General features: G+C 41.9%; 1 protein-coding gene and 1 long non-coding RNA gene across 2 annotated transcripts; one reads left to right on the plus strand and one right to left on the minus strand.

The window, feature by feature from the left end:
* Positions 1-5,038: 5,038 nt before the first annotated feature.
* On the minus strand, positions 5,039-6,049 carry LOC148160100 (uncharacterized). Its single transcript, XR_015762453.1, has 2 exons — positions 5,830-6,049; positions 5,039-5,729 (listed from the first exon to the last, which is right to left on the minus strand). It is a non-coding gene; the product is annotated as an uncharacterized LOC148160100 (long non-coding RNA).
* mtch2 (mitochondrial carrier homolog 2) lies at positions 5,265-20,621 on the plus strand. Its single transcript, XM_014978277.2, has 13 exons — positions 5,265-5,385; positions 6,037-6,121; positions 9,729-9,835; positions 10,443-10,469; positions 11,113-11,169; positions 11,963-12,020; positions 12,115-12,166; positions 12,246-12,305; positions 16,184-16,277; positions 19,159-19,206; positions 19,288-19,355; positions 19,425-19,500; positions 20,231-20,621. Exons 1-13 carry the CDS (start codon positions 5,299-5,301, stop codon positions 20,315-20,317), a joined length of 906 nt encoding a protein of 301 aa, XP_014833763.2. The 5' UTR covers positions 5,265-5,298; the 3' UTR covers positions 20,318-20,621.
* The last annotated feature ends 2,633 nt before the right edge of the window (positions 20,622-23,254 follow it).

The raw sequence follows: 23,254 nt of genomic DNA on the forward strand, positions 1-23,254 counted from the left end.
AGACGCCCACAAAAACAGAAAAGTCCAATAACAAAAAACAACCCAGCAGGGTGGGCGGAGGGGCGATGGCAGGAGGGCTAGAGTCCAGAAACTGTCCAAAACAAAAAAACAACCCAACAGGTGGGCGGAGGAGCGAATCCGGCGGGCGTCGCCGGCGCAGAAACCGGAATCCCGGAGGCGGGTCCGGCGGGCGTCGCCGGCGCAGGAACCAGAGACGTGGAGGCGGGTCCGGCGGTCTCTTCCGCCGGCGCAGGAAGCAGAGACGTGGAGGCGGGTCCGGCGGTCTCTTCCGCCGGCGCAGAAAGCAGAGACGTGGAGGCGGATCCGGCGGGCGGCGTCTCCGGCGCAGAAAGCAGAGACGTGGAGGCGGATCCGGCGGGCGGCGTCTCCGGCGCAGAAAGCCGAGACGTGGAGGCGGGTCCGGCGGGCGGCGTCTCCGGCGCAGAAAGCCGAGACGTGGAGGCGGGTCCGGCGGGCGGCGTCTCCGGCGCAGAAAGCCGAGACGTGGAGGCGGGTCCGGCGGGCGGCGTCTCCGGCGCAGAAAGCCGAGACGTGGAGGCGGGTCCGCCGGGCCGGCAGGAAGGCCGGCTGGAAACTCGGGCGGAGCAGACTCAGGAAACTCGGGCGGAGCAGACTCAGGAAACTCGGGCGGAGCAGACTCAGGAAACTCGGGCGGAGCAGACTCAGGAAACTCGGGCGGAGCAGACTCAGGAAACTCGGGCGGAGCAGACTCAGGAAACTCGGGCGGAGCAGGCTCGGGGAGCTCTGGCTCGGGGGAAGGCTGCGCTCCGGCAACAGGCTCGGGGAGCTCTGGCTCGGGGGAAGGCTGCGCTCCGGCAGCAGGCTCGGGGAGCTCTGGCTCGGGGGAAGGCTGCGCTCCGGCAGCAGGCTCGGGGAGCTCGGGCGGCTGCGCTCCGGCAGCAGACTCGGGGAGCTCGGGCGGCTGCGCTCCGGCAGCAGACTCGGGGAGCTCGGGCGGCTGCGCTCCGGCAGCAGACTCGGGGAGCTCGGGCGGCTGCGCTCCGGCAGCAGACTCGGGGAGCTCGGGCGGCTGCGCTCCGGCAGCAGACTCGGGGAGCTCGGGCGGCTGCGCTCCGGCAGCAGTCTCGGGGAGCTCGGGCGGCTGCGCTCCGGCAGCAGACTCGGGGAGCCACAGAGCAGGCCACGCCACTAGCCGCGCCGCTTGCCGCCCAGGCGAAAGCCTGGCTGCCTGAAACCCCAGCACCACGGGGACGGTGGCGACTGGAGACGGGCGGACGGCGGTGGCTGGTGAGGAGGCAGGAACTGGTGGAGGTGTCGGGCAGAATGCGGCAGCTGGAGTGGATGCTGGGACTGGCGGAGGAAACGAGTTAACGGTGGCGGCTGGAGGTTTGGCTGGTGCAAGAGACAACGGAGAGGCTGGAGAGATCGGAGCTGGAACAGGTGAGGTGAACCTTTGTTTATGCTGGAATTCTTCGTAGAGTTCTTCCACTATTTCTAACATAAACGGGTCTCCTTGAAACATCTTGAAAAAAATTTGAAAATCCTCCTCAAACTCAATATTGTAGATGTCCTTTCATTTAAGGAAAGGGTATTGAGCTGTTGGGGTTGTTACTGGGTCCATGTTGTTCCTCACCTCGGTCTGGTCGGGTCCTTCTGTCAAAAGTTGTGGTTGCGGTGGTGAGGAGAGACGCCGAGACCCAGGTTATGGTGATGATGATGATATTTAATGATGAAAATAAAGCTCAGTCCAAAACAGGCAGCACGGCAGAGAGACAGGCACACAGCCAAATACCGGTAGCAACTGAACGACAGGACTACGTGCGAGCGAACACAAACCAGGACTTAGCAGTACAACTGGCGAGTAGACAAACGACAATAGACAATGACTACGACATGGACACTAGGGCTAACGCTAACCAGGACTTAACAGTTCAACTGGAGCGAACACTAGACGTCAGAACACTGACAAACGACGACAGACAAGGACCCGACGAGGAACACAGACAACAGGTGGGTTTAAATACACACGGGGTAATTAAGGGAACGAGACACACCTGGGGAGCAATCAACGGGGAGGACAGGACAGAGACTCACAGGAACACAGGACTGAACACAGAGAAACTCAAAAATAAACACACAGAAACACGGAACCTAACAGCTGTCTTCTAATCACGTCATTTGGTGAAATGTTACCTGATTTCAAAAACGTTCTCACAGAGAAATACTAAATGTTTCGTTTGATAACTACAAATTGGAAATAAAATTATTTTTTTCTTTGACAGACAACGAAAAAACTGTACCGCAACCTCTGCTCCAAACTACGAACATTGTTGCCCCCCCCCCCTTTGTTATTTATTTATTTGTTTATTTATTTGCGGAGGATCAGTAAATAACTTATTGGTGTTTTACCATCATCACCAGGTATGAAGTGCTTTAGCCTTTGAGTTGCGCCCCGGCACAGCACATTGAAACATCCAGGAGATCAATTTCAGCTTGTTTTTATGAGTATTAGCATAATGGAGGCTGGTGTAAATCTATTTATATATGTCAATGCATGGACTTACATAAAGTTTTACACATTTTCTTTTCATATATTTATTATTGTTTTTCTTCTTTAGATATTAGGTTGGCTTAGAATCAGGGTCGCAACTACATATTATTCAGGTGGATGCGTACACAACCTACGCTCGCTCTACCCCCCGACAGAAGGTACGTGAAAGGTAAAACTCGCTATATTTACCCCTGCCAGCATGCCTAGGTGGGCCCCATGTGGGAAAAGGAGGGCATGCCATATGGGTCCCATATGGGTTTGTCCGCGGGTTCCACGATGGCCCCACATGGGTTTGCCCAGGGTCACAGCCCACATGGGTCCTACTTGGGCCCTATATGGTGGTGGCCCACATGGGTTTGTCCATTTAGTGCCCATGTAGGGCCCATGTGGGCTGTGGCCCTACATGGGCAAACCCATGTGGGCCATCGTGGAACCCGCGGACAAACCCATATGGGACCCATATATCAGCCCTCCCTTCCCCCACATGGGGCCCACCATGGCATGCTGGCTGGGAGGCGCGAGGTGAAGGAGAGTAAGGAGCGTAAGGGCATGATCGGCGCGCCGCCCCCTCCAGACAGGGTTTTGACGCCCCCTCTGATGCAGCCCCCCTATGCATTGCATGCGCTGCATGCCCACTTTTTGCGCCACTGCTTAGAATGATTCCAAATAATGTATAGGAATGACCTGGTGCTGTTACATGTCAATCATCAGGGGGGTCATCTGATGGGGAAGAGGGGCAAGGGGGGGCAATCACATGTCAGGGGGGGGCACTGACCTCCCCCTCTGGCTCCGCCCCTGGTTTATGCTAAGCTTCACAGAATAGGAGCGGAGTTCTTTTCTTGGCAACTCCTATGAACAAAGAGCAGACATGTCAAAAAGCTCCAGTTTCTCACGTCTTACCAGAGAACATTCTCACAGAAGCTTTATGACATCTGTGGTGCTAACTATAGGACACTCCTCAGTTTAACATGTCCATGTAGTCACATTATCTTCAGTCTTTTCTGAGGTTTCATAATTTTTCTCCAGGACTTTCATTAGTTCATTTTTAAATGATTCTGTTCAAACACATTTCAATCACAATGTCTGATATTCATTAGCTAATTTTCAGTATTTATTTATATATTTATTATTTCTTTTGTGGTCAGACACACACAGAGCTGCTGCAACACGTTTGGTCCGGTCATGGAGAAATATGGGTTTGTTTCTGAAACACCTGAACGTAGACCTGGGTACATGTGGTTGAATAAACATATAATATGATAGACTCTACCAAAAATACAGCCCATATTAGAAAAGAAAAACAACACTTTCTTGCTTCAAATATGTCTGTAATTCATCAGTTTCTTTTTGTTTACCTGAGCCACCAAGTGGCCAGAGCTGGATCTGGGCTGTCAGGGCCATGTATTCTGATCAAAATCAATCTTTCTTGTTGCATGTATGAACAAGCAGTCCATCATGCTGTCTGTACCAAATGCCATCATCTTTTTATGTTGAAAATGAAGAAGCAATAATGTAAAACTTCACAGGCTCTAAAGTTTCTGGAAGCTACATGTCAAGTTTTCTTTGTGCTGCTTCCCTCTGACATGATCCACTGTTACAGAGGAAGCTTATCCACATGACAGTAGAGAAAAACGCTTCCCACAAAGACATTCTCAGTTTAACTACATGTTCTGTTCAATAGAAGACATTCTGTTTCTATTTCTGTAAAGAAATTACTTAACTTAGAAAATATATTTTATGATTATCAAATCTTTAAATTAGGCTCTTTAGTAGATTCCTGCTGCATGGTCTCTTTTATTCAGTAAGCAGAAATGTTGGCTGAAGAAATGTTGCATTCAAGTTCAGGCTCTGCTTGTGAACAACACCGACTGTGAAAAAGTAGTGTAGTGTGTTTCTAAAATGCATTTATGCCAAGTGGAAATCCAAATGTATTAGATTTAAAACTAAAAGAACTTGTGTTTTATAAGCACACCATGAAGGAAGAGAACCTAACTAAATATGAATACTCTCAAAATAATCCTTAAAGATTAAATTTTTTTTCACAAGCAAGATGTGTCATCAAATGAAAGTGTTGTAAAATATTGGGAAATAATATTTTTTACAATGTTTGCTTTAGATTATTTGTTTAATTAGGGAAGTTAACTTTGAGTTTTAGAGCAAAAATACAGTGTTTGGTCAAATGATGTTTTATCCACAGAAACTTTTTGCAACCATATTTTTTATTTGTTTACTTTTTTGTTGTTTTATTGTTGTTGTGGGGAAACCCATGCATCATCTATCTGCATGCAGTTTCATTTCATTTTAATGTGTGCAGGGAACCATAAAAACATAACAGAAACATAAATCGTTTGAATTTGAACAATAATTAATTTCTATCAGAATGTGTAATCTACTCTCTGAAAAAATGTATTTGATTAAAGACAAACTTTACTCTGAATATCTGAGTGCTCTTACTTTCTCTATCTGTTGGAGTGCTATATAATGCAACAAAATTAGCATTTAAACTTTATTTCATTATTTCCTATTTTATTTACTTTTATACAAAATTCTGACACATGTAAAGTAATACACATCCCATCATCTTAACTTTTAGATTCATATTTGTGAAGCAATTTCTGTCTCGAAGCCCAGTGAGAAGGCCTTCTCCTCCCTCTGCAGGCGTCCTGCCACTTCTAAAACACTAGATGGCGGTAGCACAATTCTTCGATAACATAATTGCTACTAGTGTTCCAAAAGTAAGAAGAGAGTATCCCGTCTATTCAAAAATGGCGGATACATGCGGACAGGTCCTGCTGGGATCAGGGCTCACCGTCCTGTCTCACCCTGTGATGTACATTAAAGTCCTCATCCAGGTAAGTGGGACATGTCTAGCTGTCGGTCCAACATGGTCTATCAGTAGAAGCTCCGCGTCAGAGCCTTGCGATCCGAAGAGCAAACCGGCTCCTCGATCTAATAACGCAGCTAACTATGTCTTCTGCAGTTGGAAATGAGCTTCGTCGTGTAAAAGCTGATCTGTGAGGATTTAATAAAAGAAACTGTTGGTTATGCCCGAAGCTAACAAGATGGAAGGTTTCAGGAGAAGCTCCAGCTCTGCTCCTGTGGTGTCCGCGTGACCTTCTGTTGTCAAACTCAGTGTTCTCTGCGGAATCCCGGAGACCGTGGGTCGGGTTCGGAGTTCCTCTGCTTCGTTTTGGTTCTAAGGGGAGGGAGGGACAGACAAACGAGTGAACGGTCGGTAGGACCGTTTGTTTTAGAACAAACCTGCGACCACTGAAGAACTAGCTTTGGCAGCTAACCTGGCCGTCGTGTTGTCCTGCTGTCCCCCAGCAGGGACATGTCTGTCAACAAGAGCTGGACTCAGTGAGGAAGAACCGAACCAACCTCACAAGGTTCTAGTGTTTTTGTGGAGTGAACGTATAATATTGAAGCAACATGTCAACAGGTTGGGAGTCTAAAAGAAGGAAGTGTGTTCCAGCTAATCACAGTCTACTTCCTGCCCGCAGGTCGGACATGAGCCGCTGCCTCCCACTCTGGGCAGGAACCTGTTCGGCCGACAGGTCCAACAGCTTCCGGGTTTGTTTGCTTATGGTAAGCATGTCCACTCCCTTTCACCTTTATTACACTGACTCTGAAGACTTAAAAGTATAATTATATAATCATGTGTCTTTGCGCATATTACAAAGCCGGTGAGTGCTCAGGTGTTTCTCCTGGTGAATTTCTGAACATTTCTGCTCAGACGTTCTCCATTTAATCAGCCTGAATGTGAGTACGGTGACGCTCTGTCTGGAGGGTTTGATACTGTTTCCCCAGAATCTCCTCGCCGCTCAGGAGGCAAAATACGCGCGTGCGTGTTCAGCGCTCATAAGAAGCACGCGCTCTTATCCAGAGAACAACTGACACCGTGTATATAATACACAGTAGTATACACCCCTGATATTCCTGCAGATATTTAAGTATATCTTTTCATGGGACAACACTGACAAAATGACACTTTGATACAATGAAAAGTAGTCTGTGTGCAGCTTATATAACAGTGTAAATTTATTTTTCCCTCACAATAACTGTATACAGCCATTAAAGTCTAAACCACTGGCAACAATAGTGAGTACACCCCTAAATGTCCAAACTGAGCACTGCTTGTCATTTTCCCTCCAAAATATCATGTGACTAGTTAGTGTTACTAGGTTTAAGACGTGCATAGGGAGCAGATATGTTCAGTTTTGTAGTACAGCTCTCACACTGTCTCACACTGGTCACTGAAAGTTCCAACATGGCACCTCATGACAAAGAGCTCTATGAGGATCTTAAAAGACAAATTGTTGCCTACATGAGGATGGCCAAGGCTACAGGAGGGTTGCCAACACCCTGAAACTGAGCTGTGGCACAATGGCCAAGATCATCCAGCATTTTTAACTGGGTCCACTCAGAACAGATCTTGTGTTGGTCATCCAGAGAAGCTCAGTGCACGGGCTCAGTGTCACATCCAAATGCTGTCTTTGAAAGACAGGCACAGGAGGGCTGTCAGTATTGCTGCAGAGATTGAAGAGGCAGGAGGTCAGCCTGTCAGTGCTCAGACCAAACGCCACATACTACATACATACATACATACAACTTGAGTTGGTCTGCATGGCTGTTACCCCAGAAGGAAGCCTCTTCTGAAGTCTGCACACAAGAAAGCCCACAAACAACTTGCTGAAGACATGTCAACAAAGGACATGGATTTCTGGAACCATGACCTGTGGTCTGATGAGACCACGATTAATTTGTTTGCTTCAGATGGTCTCCAGCATGTGTGGCGGCAATCAAGTGAGGAGTACAAAGATAAGTGTGTGATGTCTACAGTCAAGCATGGTGGTGGGAATGCCATCATGGTGGTCTGAGGCTGCATGAGTGTTGGATAGTTATATTTCATGAACTCCAATCTGTACTGTGAAATACTGAAGCAGAGCCTGATCCCCTCCCTATGGAAACTGGATTTCAGAGCAGCGTTCCAGCATGATAATGACCCCAAACACACCTCTTAGACAATCACTGCTTTACTGAAGAGGCTGAGGGTAAAGGTGATGGACTGACCAAGCATGTCTCCAGACCTAAACCCAACAGGACATCTTTGGGGCATCCTCAAGCGGAAGGTGGAGGAGCGCAAAGTCTTGAATATCTGCCAGCTATGTGATGTCATCATGGAAGAGTAGAAATGCATTCCAGTGGCAATCTGTGAAGCTCTGGTGAACTCCATGCCCATGAGAGTTAAGGCAGTTTTGGTAAATAATGGTGGCCACATAAAATATTGATAGTTAAGGAACTTTCACCAAGGGGTGTACTCACTTTTGTTGCCAATGGTTTAGACATTAATGGGTGTATATAGAGTTATTTTGAGGGTGTGTGTGTGTGTGTGTGTGTGTGTGTATATATATATATATGTACACAAGCCGTAAGGAAGGAGGCAGAGGACTAGTGAGTGTGAGAGCCACTGTCCAGGATGAAACATCCAAGATCCATAAATACATCAAGGACAAAGCCTCAACGGACGATGTGCTCAGCGAATGTCTCAGACAATGGGGAACAGAAGATGAGGTGCTGGAGGAACCATCATGGGAGGACAAGCCCCTACATGGGATGTACCACCGACAAATAACTGAAGTGGCTGATATCAGGAAATCCTACCAATGGCTGGAGAAAGCTGGACTCAAGGACAGCACAGAGGCCCTCATCCTGGCCGCCCAGGAACAGGCACTAAACACCAGAGCAATAGAGGCTCAGATCTACCACACCAGACAAGACCCAAGGTGTAGGTTGTGCAAGGAGGCCTCTGAGACAGTCCAGCACATAACAGCAGGGTGCAAGATGCTGGCAGGGAAAGCGTACATGGAACGACATAACCAAGTGGCGGGCATAGTGTACAGGAACATCTGTGCCGAATATGGACTGGAAGCCCCGAGGTCAAAGTGGGGAACACCCCCAAAGGTGGTGGAGAATGACCGAGCTAAGATCCTGTGGGACTTCCAGATCCAGACAGACAAGATGGTAATGGAGAACCAACCGGACATTGTGGTGGTGGATAAAGAACAGAGGAAAGCCGTTGTGGTGGATGTAGCAATACCAAGTGACCACAACATCAGGAAAAAGGAGCATGAGAAACTGGAGAAATACCAGGGCCTCAGAGAGGAACTGGAAAAGGCCTGGAAGGTCAAGACCACAGTGGTGCCTGTGGTCATCGGGGCCCTCGGGGCAGTCACCCCCAAACTGGAGCAGTGGCTAAAACAGATCCCAGGAACAACATCAGACATCTCAGTCCAGAAATGTGCAGTTCTAGGCACAGCCAAGATACTGGAGGAAACCTCAAGCTCCCAGGCCTCTGGTAGAGGACCCGAGCTCAGAGGATGAAAGGGAGAGAGAGAGAGACACCACACGCAGAGGGTGAAAAGGAAATTATATATATATATATATATATATATATATATATAAATATATATATATATATATATAAATATATATATATATATATATATATATATATATATATATATAATATATATATATATATATATATATATATATATATATATTTATGTGTGTACATGCATCATCCATGTCACATTCACACACCTATACAATTCTCCCTGTGTTAAACTGGGGGAACGCACCCTGGTGGCTAAAATTCACCCATCAGATCCCGTCCCCCCAGTTTAACAGAGGGAAAACAGTATCTGATGGGGAAATGCGAATCAAAGTAACACCTGATCAGCTGGTTCTGTAACATAATGACTCCATGAGCTGGAGAGAAATTCGATTTAGATTTGCAAACCAGCCATTCTCTCTCCATTTCACAGCAATTCTCTGCTTTATGTTGCTGTATTATATAAAATTCACATAAATTACATTCAAGTTTTTATTTTGATAAATGAGCCTGATCAGAGGCCATATTCCTATTAATGGACATATGTCCAATGGATATATACCCATAATTACTTCCCTAAACATATCGAGTAATAGATGAGATGTAGTCCTGTTCTAAGCCCAGCAGGACTATAGCTTAATAAAATGATCAGAAATTACATTTTCTGTTTATTATTTATTAAAGTTTACATTTCATAATTTTTAAAGCTCAGTCGTGTTCATGTTTTCACATTATGGTTTCTGCACCTCTCCGATGTGTTTTCTAATCTATTATAATGTTTTTTTCTCTATGTTGCAGCTAAGCACATTATTAAGATAGATGGGAAGGCTGGACTCTACAATGGACTTGGTCCCAGGCTGTGTGCCGGAGCCATAGGCACTGTTGTTCACAGCACAGTTCGGCAGGTAGGCTGCACAGTAAAACTCATTTTGGTCATCTAAACCTTAAACTGCAGCCTGTCACCATAACAAATTTTGCTGGATGATAAATTGTCCCAGAACAGAATACGATAAATAATATTGTTATTTTGAGAGCATTTTTAAATTATATAATTGTAAGGGCAAAATAGTGCAAGAACACATTTTCAAAGATCAATAAACTTTAAATTCAAATGAACACTTAGCACTGGAAGACATGTTAAATATCCAAAATTAATAAACAAAACAACTGAAAAATAAAATAAGTTATAAGGTCTTTGGAAACAAAATTGTTTTTCAAGAAAAGGGCTAGTTGAGACCACAACACCAGACTGAAGACTTTTGTTATTTAGTTTTTGGTAGAAATTAAGAGAGAAAAGAGAAATTATGCAAATGGAAATTATTGAGCTAGTTTTATTTTATTATGCGATTATTTGATTTATTGCTTACTGCGACAGACCTAACAGCAATTCAGCCTTTTCTGTCACTCATCTTTCATTCCCTGCTGAAATTACAAATGCCTCACTTTACTAGGTTGGAAAAAGCTGTAATTTTTAATCTTTAGTGGTTTTAATAATATTTCATGTTCTTCTAGATATGTCAGGAAAAGAGCTCACCTCAGGTAAGACTGTCCTGCTTTCACTGACTAGCTTTAAATTAACCAAAGACTTATAAGTTGACCTGCAGTGTTGATTATTATGAAGCAATAATAATAATATTCATTCTAGAATTTATGCCTCTGATGGTGGCAACATGTTGGAGCAGTTCTATGACCTTCGACCTTGTGTGTCTGGTGGAATCAGTGAATGTTTGGACAGTTATTCCCTCTGGTTACTCATGCTGTTCAGCTGGAAGGATTTCTGTTCTGACTCCTGGTTTCAGGCTGTTATGATGTGTAACCATGACAATAAGGTATGGTTTCTACAACTAGGAGCAGCTGATAAACAGCTCAAAAGTTCAAATTATACCTGAACTCTGACCCCACCCCCAGAGGAGGTGAAACGAATGGCGTCATTCCGGACATGTTACTGTTAAACATCAACTCTGTTGCTTAGTGAGCTGTTAGCATGGCATGACAGTGGTGATGAACCTGGAAGTGAACCAGTTTCAAAGTGCTTCTAATATACATGAATCCCAGCAGAATATGTGCTTTACCTGGATGTTGGCACTTATTGCTGATCATAAGTTACTATGTATTCTCCCCTGGGTAATAATAATGGTTGGTGTGTTGTGTTTGTGTGTGTGAATATGTGTGTGACATGCAGCTTCCAGGTAGCAAGCCGAAAGCAGATGAGAACGCTCTGAAAAGTGTTGCTGAAGAGGTAAGACTCGGATTGTTCTGTCCAAGTTCTTCATTTAACTGGCTCAGTTTAGTTTTAATTATAGTCCAGCTCATAGTTTCCCACATTGATGGTCAAAATATGAAGGAGCCACTCACTGAGAGGCAATCATCTCCATGACAACTCCTCTGTCTCCACCTCACTCCACATCAGTCCATATGGTCAGGCTGACCGCTGACCAGCAGCAGCGATTCACTCATTTACCATCAGGCAGTTAAAGGACACCCCTCTAATGTCACTGTCCATACCACTTTCCATGCTTCATTCTCTCTGGGTGGAGCTGCTGGTTGTACCTGATGGGTTTTAGTTAAGCAGAGTCACTAAAGCCTAGTTGACACAGCAGAATTTGTTTTTTTGCCCCAATTTCCCCATTCCGATGATCTTAAAACATTTGGCATTCTAAGATTATGGCTTAAGGTAATAGTAACCAATAATCCTGCCGTGTGTGGTGTGTTAAGACTGATCTGGTCCAGTCTGTAGAACATCAGGACCACTTTGATCTAAAATAATCATATTCAACATGTTGGATTATCTTGGCCTGATTATCGCAGTTTACCAGCTGAGGCAGTGTGTTTGGTTGAACCACTCCTCTGAACATTTTGTTGACTGACATCTGGGAGTTCAGTCTCTACATTAGCTTCTGCAAGGTGATGCTCTAGTTGTAGATTGAACATTTTTTAAAGTATTCTTTGTGAAATAATTTAGAGTAGCAATGTTTACTCTGGTGAAGTTCTCCAGTGATTAGCCATGTGTTTTTGCCCTGGATTGTCCACAGAGTACCAAAGAGATGATTGCTCGATCGTGTGCCACCATCATCACACACCCATTTCACGGTAGGTCCTGTTTCTCTGCTGGAACCAGCTTAACCCCCATAAGATGGAGGACTAGTCTGCATGTTGAGCTGACCTGACTGGCCGTTTCTTCCAGTGATCACTCTGAGGTGTATGGTTCAGTTCATTGGGAGAGAGACAAAATACAGGTAATGTCAGATTTTTCAGATGGAAACAGTCATAATAAGAAGTTGTTTCTCCATGATCATGTGTTCCTTCTGGTTTCAGCGGCATGCTTGACTCCATTGTTACGATCTACAGAGAAGAAGGCATTTGGGGCTTCTTTGCGTAAGTTTTACGTTGTTTGGTAAACCCTCTAATATTTGACCCATCCTTATCGCAGAGGTCTATTGTCTGATTTATTTTATTTATTATTTCATTTTACCTGGTGTATTCAGAACACATTGTATTCATACCAACACTAGACTTAAAAGTGGAATTCAAACTCTTTCTGGATAGCAAGGAATGGAAGAAAAATGACCTGGTGGTCTCGGTGCTCCCCGCTCTCCTCCCAACATGTCAACATGTTTTCTACATATTCATCTCAACAGGCAGATGTTGAGATGAATATCATAACACAATGTAGTTTTGGTTGTGAGCAGTCCAAACTGTTTACAGTCCAATATTGTGAACAGTTTGGATTGAAAAAGTGATCAAAATATGAAGTTATGGTTGTTTCCCACTGATGTGGGACATGAAATCTGTTTTTATTTGCTTTACATTGAATTTCTGTTAGAATGTACAATCAGCTTCTCATGATATGATCACTTCATGGTAGGGTTGTCAGAATAATCAATGTTTAGATAATCTATAACAGTGTTTCTCCACCCTGGTCCTCAGGCCCCCTGTCCTGCATGTTTTAGTTGCTTCCCTTCTGCCACACCTGAATTGTATCTCTGGGTGATTAACAGGTTTCTGCAGTACCTGATGGTCATGCAATCATTTGAATCAGCTGTTCTGGAATAGAGGCACATCTAAAACATGCAGAGCAGGGGGGGGGCTGAGGACCAGGGTGGAGAAACACTGATCTATACTAAAACGAGATTATTCATATCGTTTTGCATCAAAACTGATATAAATTGATAATTTTTGCAGTGCTGCACCAACACTGCTGTGATCAATAAATAATCTAACCTGTAGTTGACCTTTCACCAGGTCAGAGGTCAAACAGTACAGCCCTGTACAGTGGCCCTGTCCAAATACTCCCACCCTCGTTCCTCCTTGTGTCCTTCAAATGCACGTTCATGTTGAAGGGTCAGAGGTCATAGTGTGTCCCATTGTCCACATCCGCCCTTCGCCCCACCCATTTTGGGTCCTATTTCCGCCCTTGCGCTAAGTCCGTATTTTTACGGACTTCGGCAAAGTATACTACCCACAATTCATTGCTGCATGTGACGTTTTGAGTTAAGAGGTGGACTTATGGCAATGTTTTGTTTTTTCCTGTCTTTATAGAAAATTCTAATAGCATGACAGGGCACACATTAGTAATAAAAAAAAGTTTGATCTGATAAACTGAGCAGAAAAAAAGAAGAAATAAAAAAGAATAGTCATAAACTAACTGAGGAAAATCAAACAAAATGTTACAAATGCAAGACAAATTTCAGATCTTAAATTAAGACATTAATATATTGGTGCTTTTGTGATGTTGCAACATTTAAGCACTATCTTAAATAAAATTATTTCACTTTAAAAATAGAGGTGATTTTTATAAAGCAGTATTTGTGAATGAAAATTTAACCAGTGGATTACATTAATATCATAATTCAACTCTTCATCCCCTGCCAGAAAACCACATTTTATTACATTAAAATTTAAAGATGGAATAGATTTCTTGTACAATATCCACTGTTGAAAATCTTTTTTAAAAACATTAATGAAGTTGCAATTAAAAAAGGTGTATTGTCTCAAAATCTCAGTCACAAAACACACAGGAATTTATAGTCATTTTGAATTTCTTTTGCAGAAAGCCATTATAGGGAAAACTTTATACATAATTATGAAATTAACATGTTTTTTTTGTGGGAGTGAAATAGAAATGATTTTGGTTCTTATTTTCTTCAGAGATATCATCATGATTTTTAAAAAAAATTTTCTTCTCGGAGAAGAAACCTGATGTAGAGTTCCTGATGAATTTCTTGTAACATTTTTGGTCTATAAAGTCACAACATTCATAGTTTATTTTGAAAACGACATTTTAGTTCAATTGGTCTTTTTATTTTTCAAATGTAGAATCAGGCTTTTTATATATATATATATATATATATATATATATATATATATATATATATATATATATATATATATATATATATATATATATATATATATATATATGCCGTATGTTTGTCCTTAACTTGATCTTTGTTATTAGCTCCACTTTATACCAAACTAACTTTACCTGCTTAAAAGAGATGGTTTTATGAGTAACAAATGATGTCTCTAGTTAGTTGAATGCCAAACTGTTAAATTGAATATTACTACATTTTAATGTGTATTTTTTTCACAGAGCAAACTCTGTCGCAAAAAAATAGAATAAAATCAGTTTTCAAAAGTAAAGTATTGAAATAATTTTGGTTTCATCCTACTGAACATGTGTGATTATATAGAATTTTCTGTATTCAGCTAGTCATAACAAAATGCATATCTCCAACAAATATCTCCAACAATGACTTAGGAAAGCAAAAATACTTTCACATTTAAAATAATTTTTTTTTTTTGTAGTTGGATTTTTTAGCAGCATAAATGCCTAAACGGTATCCAATCCTGCCATTTTGGATGTCAGTACTGGATCCTTCATGCTAATTTAGCAGCTAGAAAGATAATCAGAGACTATATTGTGTCAAAGACAACGATCAACAAAATATGGCTCCTGCTGGAGGCTGTATAGAGACAACAGCAAATGTTTGCCTCCAACTGAGCTGCGTTCTAGAACCTCTAGCTCTACATTTTACACTGATGCTCATTTACTGAGATGCTGAACATCTCATTCTGCTACATACCGTGTTTCCCCGATTGTAAGACGTATCGGGGGTTTCAGGGGGGTCGGCTAATATAAGCCGTACCCCGAAAGTAAGACATATGTCTTACTTTTCGGGGAAACACCTCTCATCTAGCTGCGCGCCGCCTCCTGCCCACGTCCGCACCGTCCCCCTCTCCATACGTCGCCACCTCCCTCTGATCTTAATGAGCTCCGCCTCCTGCCCACTTCCACTGCCCCCTCTCCATACGTTGGCACTTCCTTTTATAAAACTGTTTTGTGGCAAATACAATACTGTTCAGGTTGTTAATAAATGTTAATTTTATGGTTAAAACAAAAAATTCAACAATTTTTTTCCAATATAAGACATACCCCGAAAGTAAGACATAGTGGGGCTTTTGGGGATAAAAAGAAAGTAAGACACTGTCTTACTTTCGGGGAAACACGGTACACTGTTTTATACACACAGACCATGCACATGGACAAGAGAAGAACTTAAAGTCATGGAACATTGAGTGTTTTTGCTTTTTTATTTTTTATTTAAGAAGACATGTACTACAAAAAATATCTACATATAACATGGACTACTGCATAAGTTGTTTAAATTAATATTTTGGTAATAGAAATATATTGAAGAGCTAAGAATGCTCATGTTAATATTAATATTGCGTTTGGTAATGGCCACTTATGTAGATATTAGATGTAATTCTTGTACATGAATTAGGGACCAGGATGTTGTGGCCATTTATGTTAAATTTTTTGAATTGTAATTTCTACCAATTTAGTTTTCCTCTTTTGGCAGTTAGAATATGTTTATGTTAGTTGGTTGACAGAACCAAAATCTGTCAACTTTTTTATTTTCAAAGTCTGAGTCAAAGTCAATCCTTAAACACAGACGTTCAAGTGGTTTTATTGTTGTAGAATCCGTCAGTAAACTTGCTTAGCTCTTTCGAAAAACAAAAGCTCAAACCTAATCTCCAGTCAGTTTTATAGTGTCCACTTCTGTCTGTTTCACCTGATTGAAGTGGACCGAACCAGTACTTTAGTGGACCATTACAGAACTAACTCAGCTTATACGTATACTTGAGCAAGTTTGATGAGCGTTTATGTTGAATAGCTCCATTTATTCAATTTGTTAATATGTGCTTTGAGATGGTGTGAATGTAATGTACATTGAATGTTTGCTCAGTGGTCTGGTCCCTCGCCTGCTGGCTGACGTCCTGTCCTTATGGATCTGCAACCTCCTGGCTCATGTCATCAACACTTACGCCATTGATAACTCGGTAGGCTGATCTACATCGCATCGACACATTATCTACAGAATCACATGCTGCGTTTACTGCTATTGGAGAGGTCAAGGCCACTGGAGGGCCTGATTACAAGCTAAAAAGATCCTACTCATAAATACACAAATATTTCATTATAAGGACCTTTAACTTTAACCTTCGGTAAGTGGTCAAAGCTATTTTTCTGGCTCTCTTTCTAGGAAAAGCTTAGACATTAGTTAAATTGAGGCCTGTTGCAATAAGCAATAAATAAATCACATGATAAATTTAAACAAACTCAATAATTTCCATTTGCATGATTTATCTTTTTTTGTTTCTACACAAAACTGGATGGCTAAAGTCTCCAGACTGATGTTTGGAATACAATTTTGTTTAGAGTCTTTACAACTCATTTAATTTAGTTTATTTTGGATATTTTAGAATGTCTTCCAGTTCCCGTGTTAAAATGTTTATTGACCTCTGAGAATGTGTTCTTGCATTATCATGGCATTACCATTATATTACTTAAAAATGATCTGAAAATAATATTATCCAGGGTTTCCCCCAGTGTATTATAGGCCTGACAGCCCGCCATCCTTTAATAGCGCCACCACCAGGCTAGGCCTTTCTTGTGTATGTTTTAAGGAAAATAATAAAATAATAATTAATAATAAAAAAACAAAAACTTTTTTTCCCTTCTTTTTTAAGCCGGATTGCCAGCATCTCTGTTGCTCTGAGTGCTTCACTGGCGGAGCAGATTTATTCCTAAATTCCTAAAATACAAGTTTAGAGAAGATAGGTTTATAGTTTATGCAGTTAAAGCCGGACCAATCACACCGCTGGTGCCTCTGTGCGTTGCTTCGCACGCTGCAGCAGCTGGATGACTTAAGTTTACCTCAGCGCGGATCCACGCCTCCTTTCACTCAGACTGGACACAGGCTGACCTGTATGGATATTTACATCAACCCACTGTGAGGAATTATGATTCTTTCCAGAGTTTTTGATCAAGGTAAGACTTTAAACACCACTCTGGTTAGCTCTGGTTGCGCAGCTCTACATGAACTGCAGGAATAACTTTCAGAGATGCGTTGAGCAAGCGGTGAGAATGATTTATATTTGTGAACAAAGAATTTTGTATGGCTTTTCCATCTCAACACGCTGCCCAGGTCCCGGCTCTGCCTGCACTGATGAAGTTTATCTATGTGTTCCTGGTTGGCCGGTGTATTAGTTAACGAACTAGCGCTAACCTGATCATGCAGGTTCAGCCTGGTGAGGAGCTTTCGCGCTCTCCTGTCTGTAACGCATCACGCTGATTTTATATTATTATAGTATTATTTTTCCGGTTACACAATGCATCAAATCGTATCAAATGCTTTGTCCACTTAGTCAGACAGAGTTGATGTGCGCGGCCATCTGAGAAACTCGTCCCATAAACTCGACCAACCAGAATAGTTTCTGTGACGCTTATTAAAAACTCAACAGACACGAAATGGAAGAGCTACTAAAGCCACATTAGCAGCATTGAATTAAATCTCCCGTTTGTTGCTCATCTCTGTGTAGTGCAGCAGATTACCTCATCATGCAGGGCCGGTCCAAGGCTGCATGAGGCCTGGAGCAGAATCTGACTTAGGGGCCCCTTTCGTTGCTAAAAACATCAGCACCTCTAACAGATGTGTTGGGAGTAGTTTAATTGGCCAACCTAAAAAGCAATCAGTTATGATTACAATTTACTAAATTGTATTTGTGAACAAACGGAGCTCAAACTTAAAGATTAAACTCACAGCATCAGATTGCAGCTAGGGTAACAAAACAATCTAACTATGAATATTGTTCTTTGAACTTTTACAAAGTAAACTTGCCAGCTCCTTAAAATCTTACATTTAAATGTTAACAATTTAAAATCTTTTAATTTGTGTAATTTGAATCAAATTGAAAATTGATTTGTAAATTGAATCAAAGTTAGCAGCATTGATCATTTCAATAAACAAGTGTTACATTCATGTATCTGTGGTCTGTGTTAAAATATTAGCATTTATGGGGCCCTGAATCCCTGGGGGGCCTGATGGAGCTGCTGACTTAATTTTGATTAAATAAAAGTGCAAATAATTGATATTCATTTTAATTGTATATTTTGATTTGTTGCTTTTAAGACTAGTTGTGGGTTTAAGTAGTGTTTCACTGGCAATGTTTTCCCGTAACGTATAATTACCAAGTGATATTTTTAAATTTCCTGTCACCTTAACATCTTTTAATACCAAAACATGGTGGACCGCCTCGGCACCCCGACCACCGGGCTTAGCAAGTTTTCTGGGCGAAACCCTGTTATCATTTATTGCAATAACTTCTGAGACAATTTATCATCCAGCAAAATGTATCATTACAGGCCTAATTAAAGTCAGTGGAAATGAAATGTTCTCCTTTAGTGCTGCACAATAATATAAAGTCATAAACAAATTTGATCTTCCTAATCTGAAAGTTGTCCTAATCTGCCCTATTCCAGACAGATAAAAACAAAAAGTGACGATGTCATCACTTTCTGTCAACATGTTCCTCGTCCTGGATGACATGATGGACATTAGAGGTCTGGTGGAACATGAAGGCAGACTGTTGGTTTAGTTTGAACAGAGCTGTAGTTCTACAGGCATGTTTGTCTCTATAATCCAAACATCTGAGCTCTGATCTTGGATTTGGAGAGCTTCTTAAAACCTGCTTCAGGTTTAGTAGCTAGTTGGTCACTTAATGGTCTGAACAGACAGGAGCAAGAAAACAGCTTGTTGATGCATGTCCAATGGAGCGCAGCGCAGCACTGAGAGCAGCCGTGTCGGTTCCACATAGAGCTGCCATGGCTGCTACCAGCTGAGGTGGTTCTTTGTCATCACCCAGTTGTTGTGTTTTCCAGATGAGTCACACAGGAGAGATCAGGAACTGCTCCCAGGCGGTGACTGGGGTGAGTGTAATGCACATTGCAGAACATGCCTTCAGCATATGCAGAAAGTAATGTGCATGTGTGTGTTCTTCTGCCTTCCAGTTCTTTGCAAGTATGCTCACCTACCCCTTTGTTCTGGTCTCCCACCTGATGGCTGTCAATAACTGCGGGTAAGTTGGCAACTTGGCTGCTGAAATATCTCAGATCAGATGAGCTGAGCTGATGTGTTGTCCTGTCAGGCTGGCTGGAGGCATGCCGCCCTATGCGTCTGTATATCCCACCTGGGTGGACTGCTGGAAGCACCTGAGCAGGGAGGTAAGAGCAGTAGCACAGCATGCAGCAGAGGATGCCGCATTCACAACAAGTGCAACTCACAAGAAATGTATATAATATATAAAATTGTCTGCACCAATTCCGATTTGCATGAAGGAGAGCACAGCTGAAGGCGCTGCATGGACTGCACTGTTCCCACTCATGAACACACATGTAAAGGAGTATAAATACCCAGAATGCTTCCACCACATCCAAATAACCATGGCAAGCCATGATCAGCCGCTCCATGTACCCATCTCTAGGCCTGTCGCAACAAGCAGTATAAAAATCAATCGCATGATAAATTAGAGCTCAACAATTTTCATTTGCATGACTTTTCATTTTTCTCTTTCTACCAAAAACTGGATGATAAAGTCTCAAGTTTGGTGTTTTAGTCTCAATTAGCCTTTTTTTTTTTTTTTTTTTTTAAGGACAGTTACAGAAACTTCATAATTCAATTTATTTGAATTATGAATGTGATTCTGTTGTTTTGTTTTATTTTGGATATTTAAAATGTTTTCCAGTTCCAGTGTTAAATGTTCACTAGTTTATTGATCGCTGAGAATGTGTTCTTGCTTTATTATGTCATTATCATTATATTAATTGAAAATGGTCTCAAAATTTGCTAGCCATCATTAAAACATTCAGCCACAAAATTCTGCTGGAAAGAAAGCTTTCCTCCTGTTTGGTTCTGACCCGATGAGCAGAATCATCTCCCTGCTCTCTCTTTCAGGGGAACCTGGGCAGAGGCAACAGCCTGTTTTTCCGGAAGCTTCCTGCTGGAAAGAAGTATGTTGTTGATGAGAAGAGATTTTTTTGAAAACCCCGTTTCACATAGTTGTAATAATAAAATGAAACAAACTGTAAAAATGAAAAACATTGTCTAATCAGGACGCCTAACTGTTGGCACTTAATCTTGCTTTGTATGCACTGGTTTACTGTGGGTCTTTGCTTTACCCGCCTCTCACCATCTGAAGTAATGTCGTTCATTTTGACCAACCTTTATTTAAGTGATGTTTCTAAAGGCTGATTGTGGACGGATGGAGAGGAGAGCTTAACTCTGTAGTCAGGTGCTTGTATACATTTCTTCTGATTGACCCAAATAAAACCTTTTTTTGACTTCAGCTGTTTTGTACAGTAAATAATTACACGTTAGATGATGAGTACTGGAGGAGCCTCTGAACACAACAGACCCTGAATGTTCCAGACCAAGACATTCCTGTCCTCAATAAACTTGGGACATTAGAGCCGGATTATTATTAGTGGGAGCACACCTTTAAAGCTGCAGTATGTGACTTTTATAAAAAATGCTTGCTTGTTTAAAACTGTCACCATGTCATGACAGTTTGGTATGAGACAATCTGTGGAAAGATCAAGCTCCTTCATCTCCTGCTTGAGCTAAGAAATGCACCGTTCCCATGGCGTCCTGACCAAAAACAACCAATCGGAGCCAGGAGGAGTGTCTTAATGCTGTCAGTCAATCACAGATACTCACCACTAAATGTGCTAATGGCAAGAAACAACTTACCATAACAGGAAGAATGTTACTCTGCCATTATCTGTGGCCATTTGGTAAATAGCCTGAGCCTTCTTGGCACGCTCTGCTGTCAGGGAGAAGCTGCAGTATAGCGGGGAGCAAAGGGCAGAGGAGACAAAGGAGGGATGAGCTCTGTACGAATGTGATTAACAGCACATTCGTGTTACATTATGTGTTGCGTAACATCGGGAGTACTGGAAAGCTCGGTTAAAATTCATCAGTTGTGATCTGAGGGGAGATGATGGTAACAAGTAAAACTAACACGACGCGCGGCCAAACAGAAGTCAGCTGTTTCGCTGAGCCTCCGTTACGACATCCTGGCTCTGATTGGTTGTTTCTAAATAGCACTGGGAGAAGGCAGAGGAACTTGATATTGTTTTCCACAGATTGTTTTTTCCACCATACTGTCACAGCAAAGTGACAGTTTAAATAAGTCTATTTTTCTTTATAAAAGTAAATACTGCTGCTTTAAAGTGTTGCTACTCCTGTGTGAAGCTTAGGGTTAGGGTTAATGTAATGTTAAAATTCTAGCAAAGTTGGCGCAGTGAAGAGACACTGAAAGGCCCACTGAGTGTCAGGGCTGTGGTCACAACAAAATAAGCACTTGAACTTTTTTGCTGTATTTAGCAACTTTCCAGGCCTTTTTAGCAATTTTTTCTGAACGAAAATTTGTCAAATCTGGAAATTATTTTTTTCTGTTTGGAGATTTTTATGGCAACCACATCCTCAACAGATTTCTCCTCCAGATGCAAACCAGGAGGAAGCTGTGAGGCTGTGCGTTCAGACCACAGCAGGTGAAGTGCTCATAATTTAAATGGATTCATTTAATTTCTTTTATAAGTGAATGGAACCACAGTCAGTGTATTTTGTCACTGAGGAGAAAAAGATGTGTTCATCTGCTTTATGTGTGATGGGATTTGCATTCACGGTTCAGCTGGTGGAATATTAACTAAACTTCATGAAGATTGTGGCTAAATAGCCTATGTCAACATCAGTTAGAATTTGGAGAGTAAAAATAGAATATGATGGATTCTTTATGGGAACAAAATCTAGCACCACCTCTGGTACAGAGCATCATAAGCAAGCTAAGTTGTAAAAAAACAGTCACGAACTGATGCTGGAGTTCTACCATTCACGGCATTGAACTGTTCACAAGGATCCATCTAGAGCAGTGTTTCTCAACCTTTTTCAGCCCAGCGCCCCCTTATCTATTATCCAGGTCCCTCACTGCCCCATCAAAGAATTTGTAGGCTACTTTGCACTGAATATTATTTTTTTATTAGTATTACTATCACTGTTGTTGATTTTTTTTTTTTTTTTTTTTATGCATGTTTTTGGAATTATCGTCAAAAATATTATCCTAGAGAACAAATGAAGCCATGGGAATAGAAATTATTTTTACAAACATCTAAGAAAAATACAATGAATGGACATTCATTTTAAAATTGGTAGGCCTAACAGCAGCCAATCAGAGTGGAAAAACTATTCTTGTTCTTTGCCATTTTCTAGTTGTTAAATATTCCACAAAATGACCAGATAATGTACAACAATGCCAGTTCAAACTGTGAACTATTTGCAAAAGGACTGAGCCCTGGATCATTAAAACATGGATAGAACTGTAACTACATTAATCAGAACTCTTCTTCTCTCCAATGTTTCTGAGTTTCTGGTGGTGCAGCTCTGTGCTGCCTTCAGGAGAATGGGACATCAGAGTATCATCCATAAAATTTCACCCACATGGCATTTACTGTGCAAACCAGAGCTTTTAGTGGAAAAACAAAAGTTCCAGATCCTTTTAATGCCATACAAATATGAGACAGAAACATGGATTGTATCTGTATATAGACCTGTCTATTGATTTATAGATTAATAATTCGTTGCTCCGTTCTATGTCATGGTTCTCCTGTTTCAGAGTTTTGTGCAACGTGCGCATCGTCTTTTTTTTTTACCCCATAAGCCGTGGAGCGGTCGGGAAGCGCGTATCGATGGGGAAAAGCAGACTGGCGTAAACCTTTTAGCTTCGGTTTTCTGATGATTAAAATTCAAAAGTGCTGTGGTGCTACTGTTTCATACCAGATCACTTACAGAACCGATGTTAACTCTATAAAATGAACGCTGTCTAACGTGGTATCACACATGGAAGGATTTCTTTATTGAAATTTTTCTGAGGGATGTTTATAAGAGCGATTTTCTGTTGTCCTTCCATGGAAACGTCCAGAT

This window comes from Poecilia mexicana, unplaced genomic scaffold, assembly GCF_051168715.1.
Source record: "Poecilia mexicana isolate PSO_F unplaced genomic scaffold, ASM5116871v1 scaffold_3, whole genome shotgun sequence".
Taxonomy (NCBI): domain Eukaryota; kingdom Metazoa; phylum Chordata; class Actinopteri; order Cyprinodontiformes; family Poeciliidae; genus Poecilia; species Poecilia mexicana.

Excerpts from the sequence above, each read along its gene's own strand:
- mtch2 (XM_014978277.2), top strand. The coding sequence starts at position 5,299 with ATGGCGGATACATGCGGACAGGTCCTGCTGGGATCAGGGCTCACCGTC. Across the intron at positions 16,278-19,158 it reads CTTACGCCATTGATAACTCG|ATGAGTCACACAGGAGAGAT; the intron begins GTAGGCTGATCT and ends TGTGTTTTCCAG. Across the intron at positions 19,501-20,230 it reads GGAAGCACCTGAGCAGGGAG|GGGAACCTGGGCAGAGGCAA; the intron begins GTAAGAGCAGTA and ends TCTCTCTTTCAG.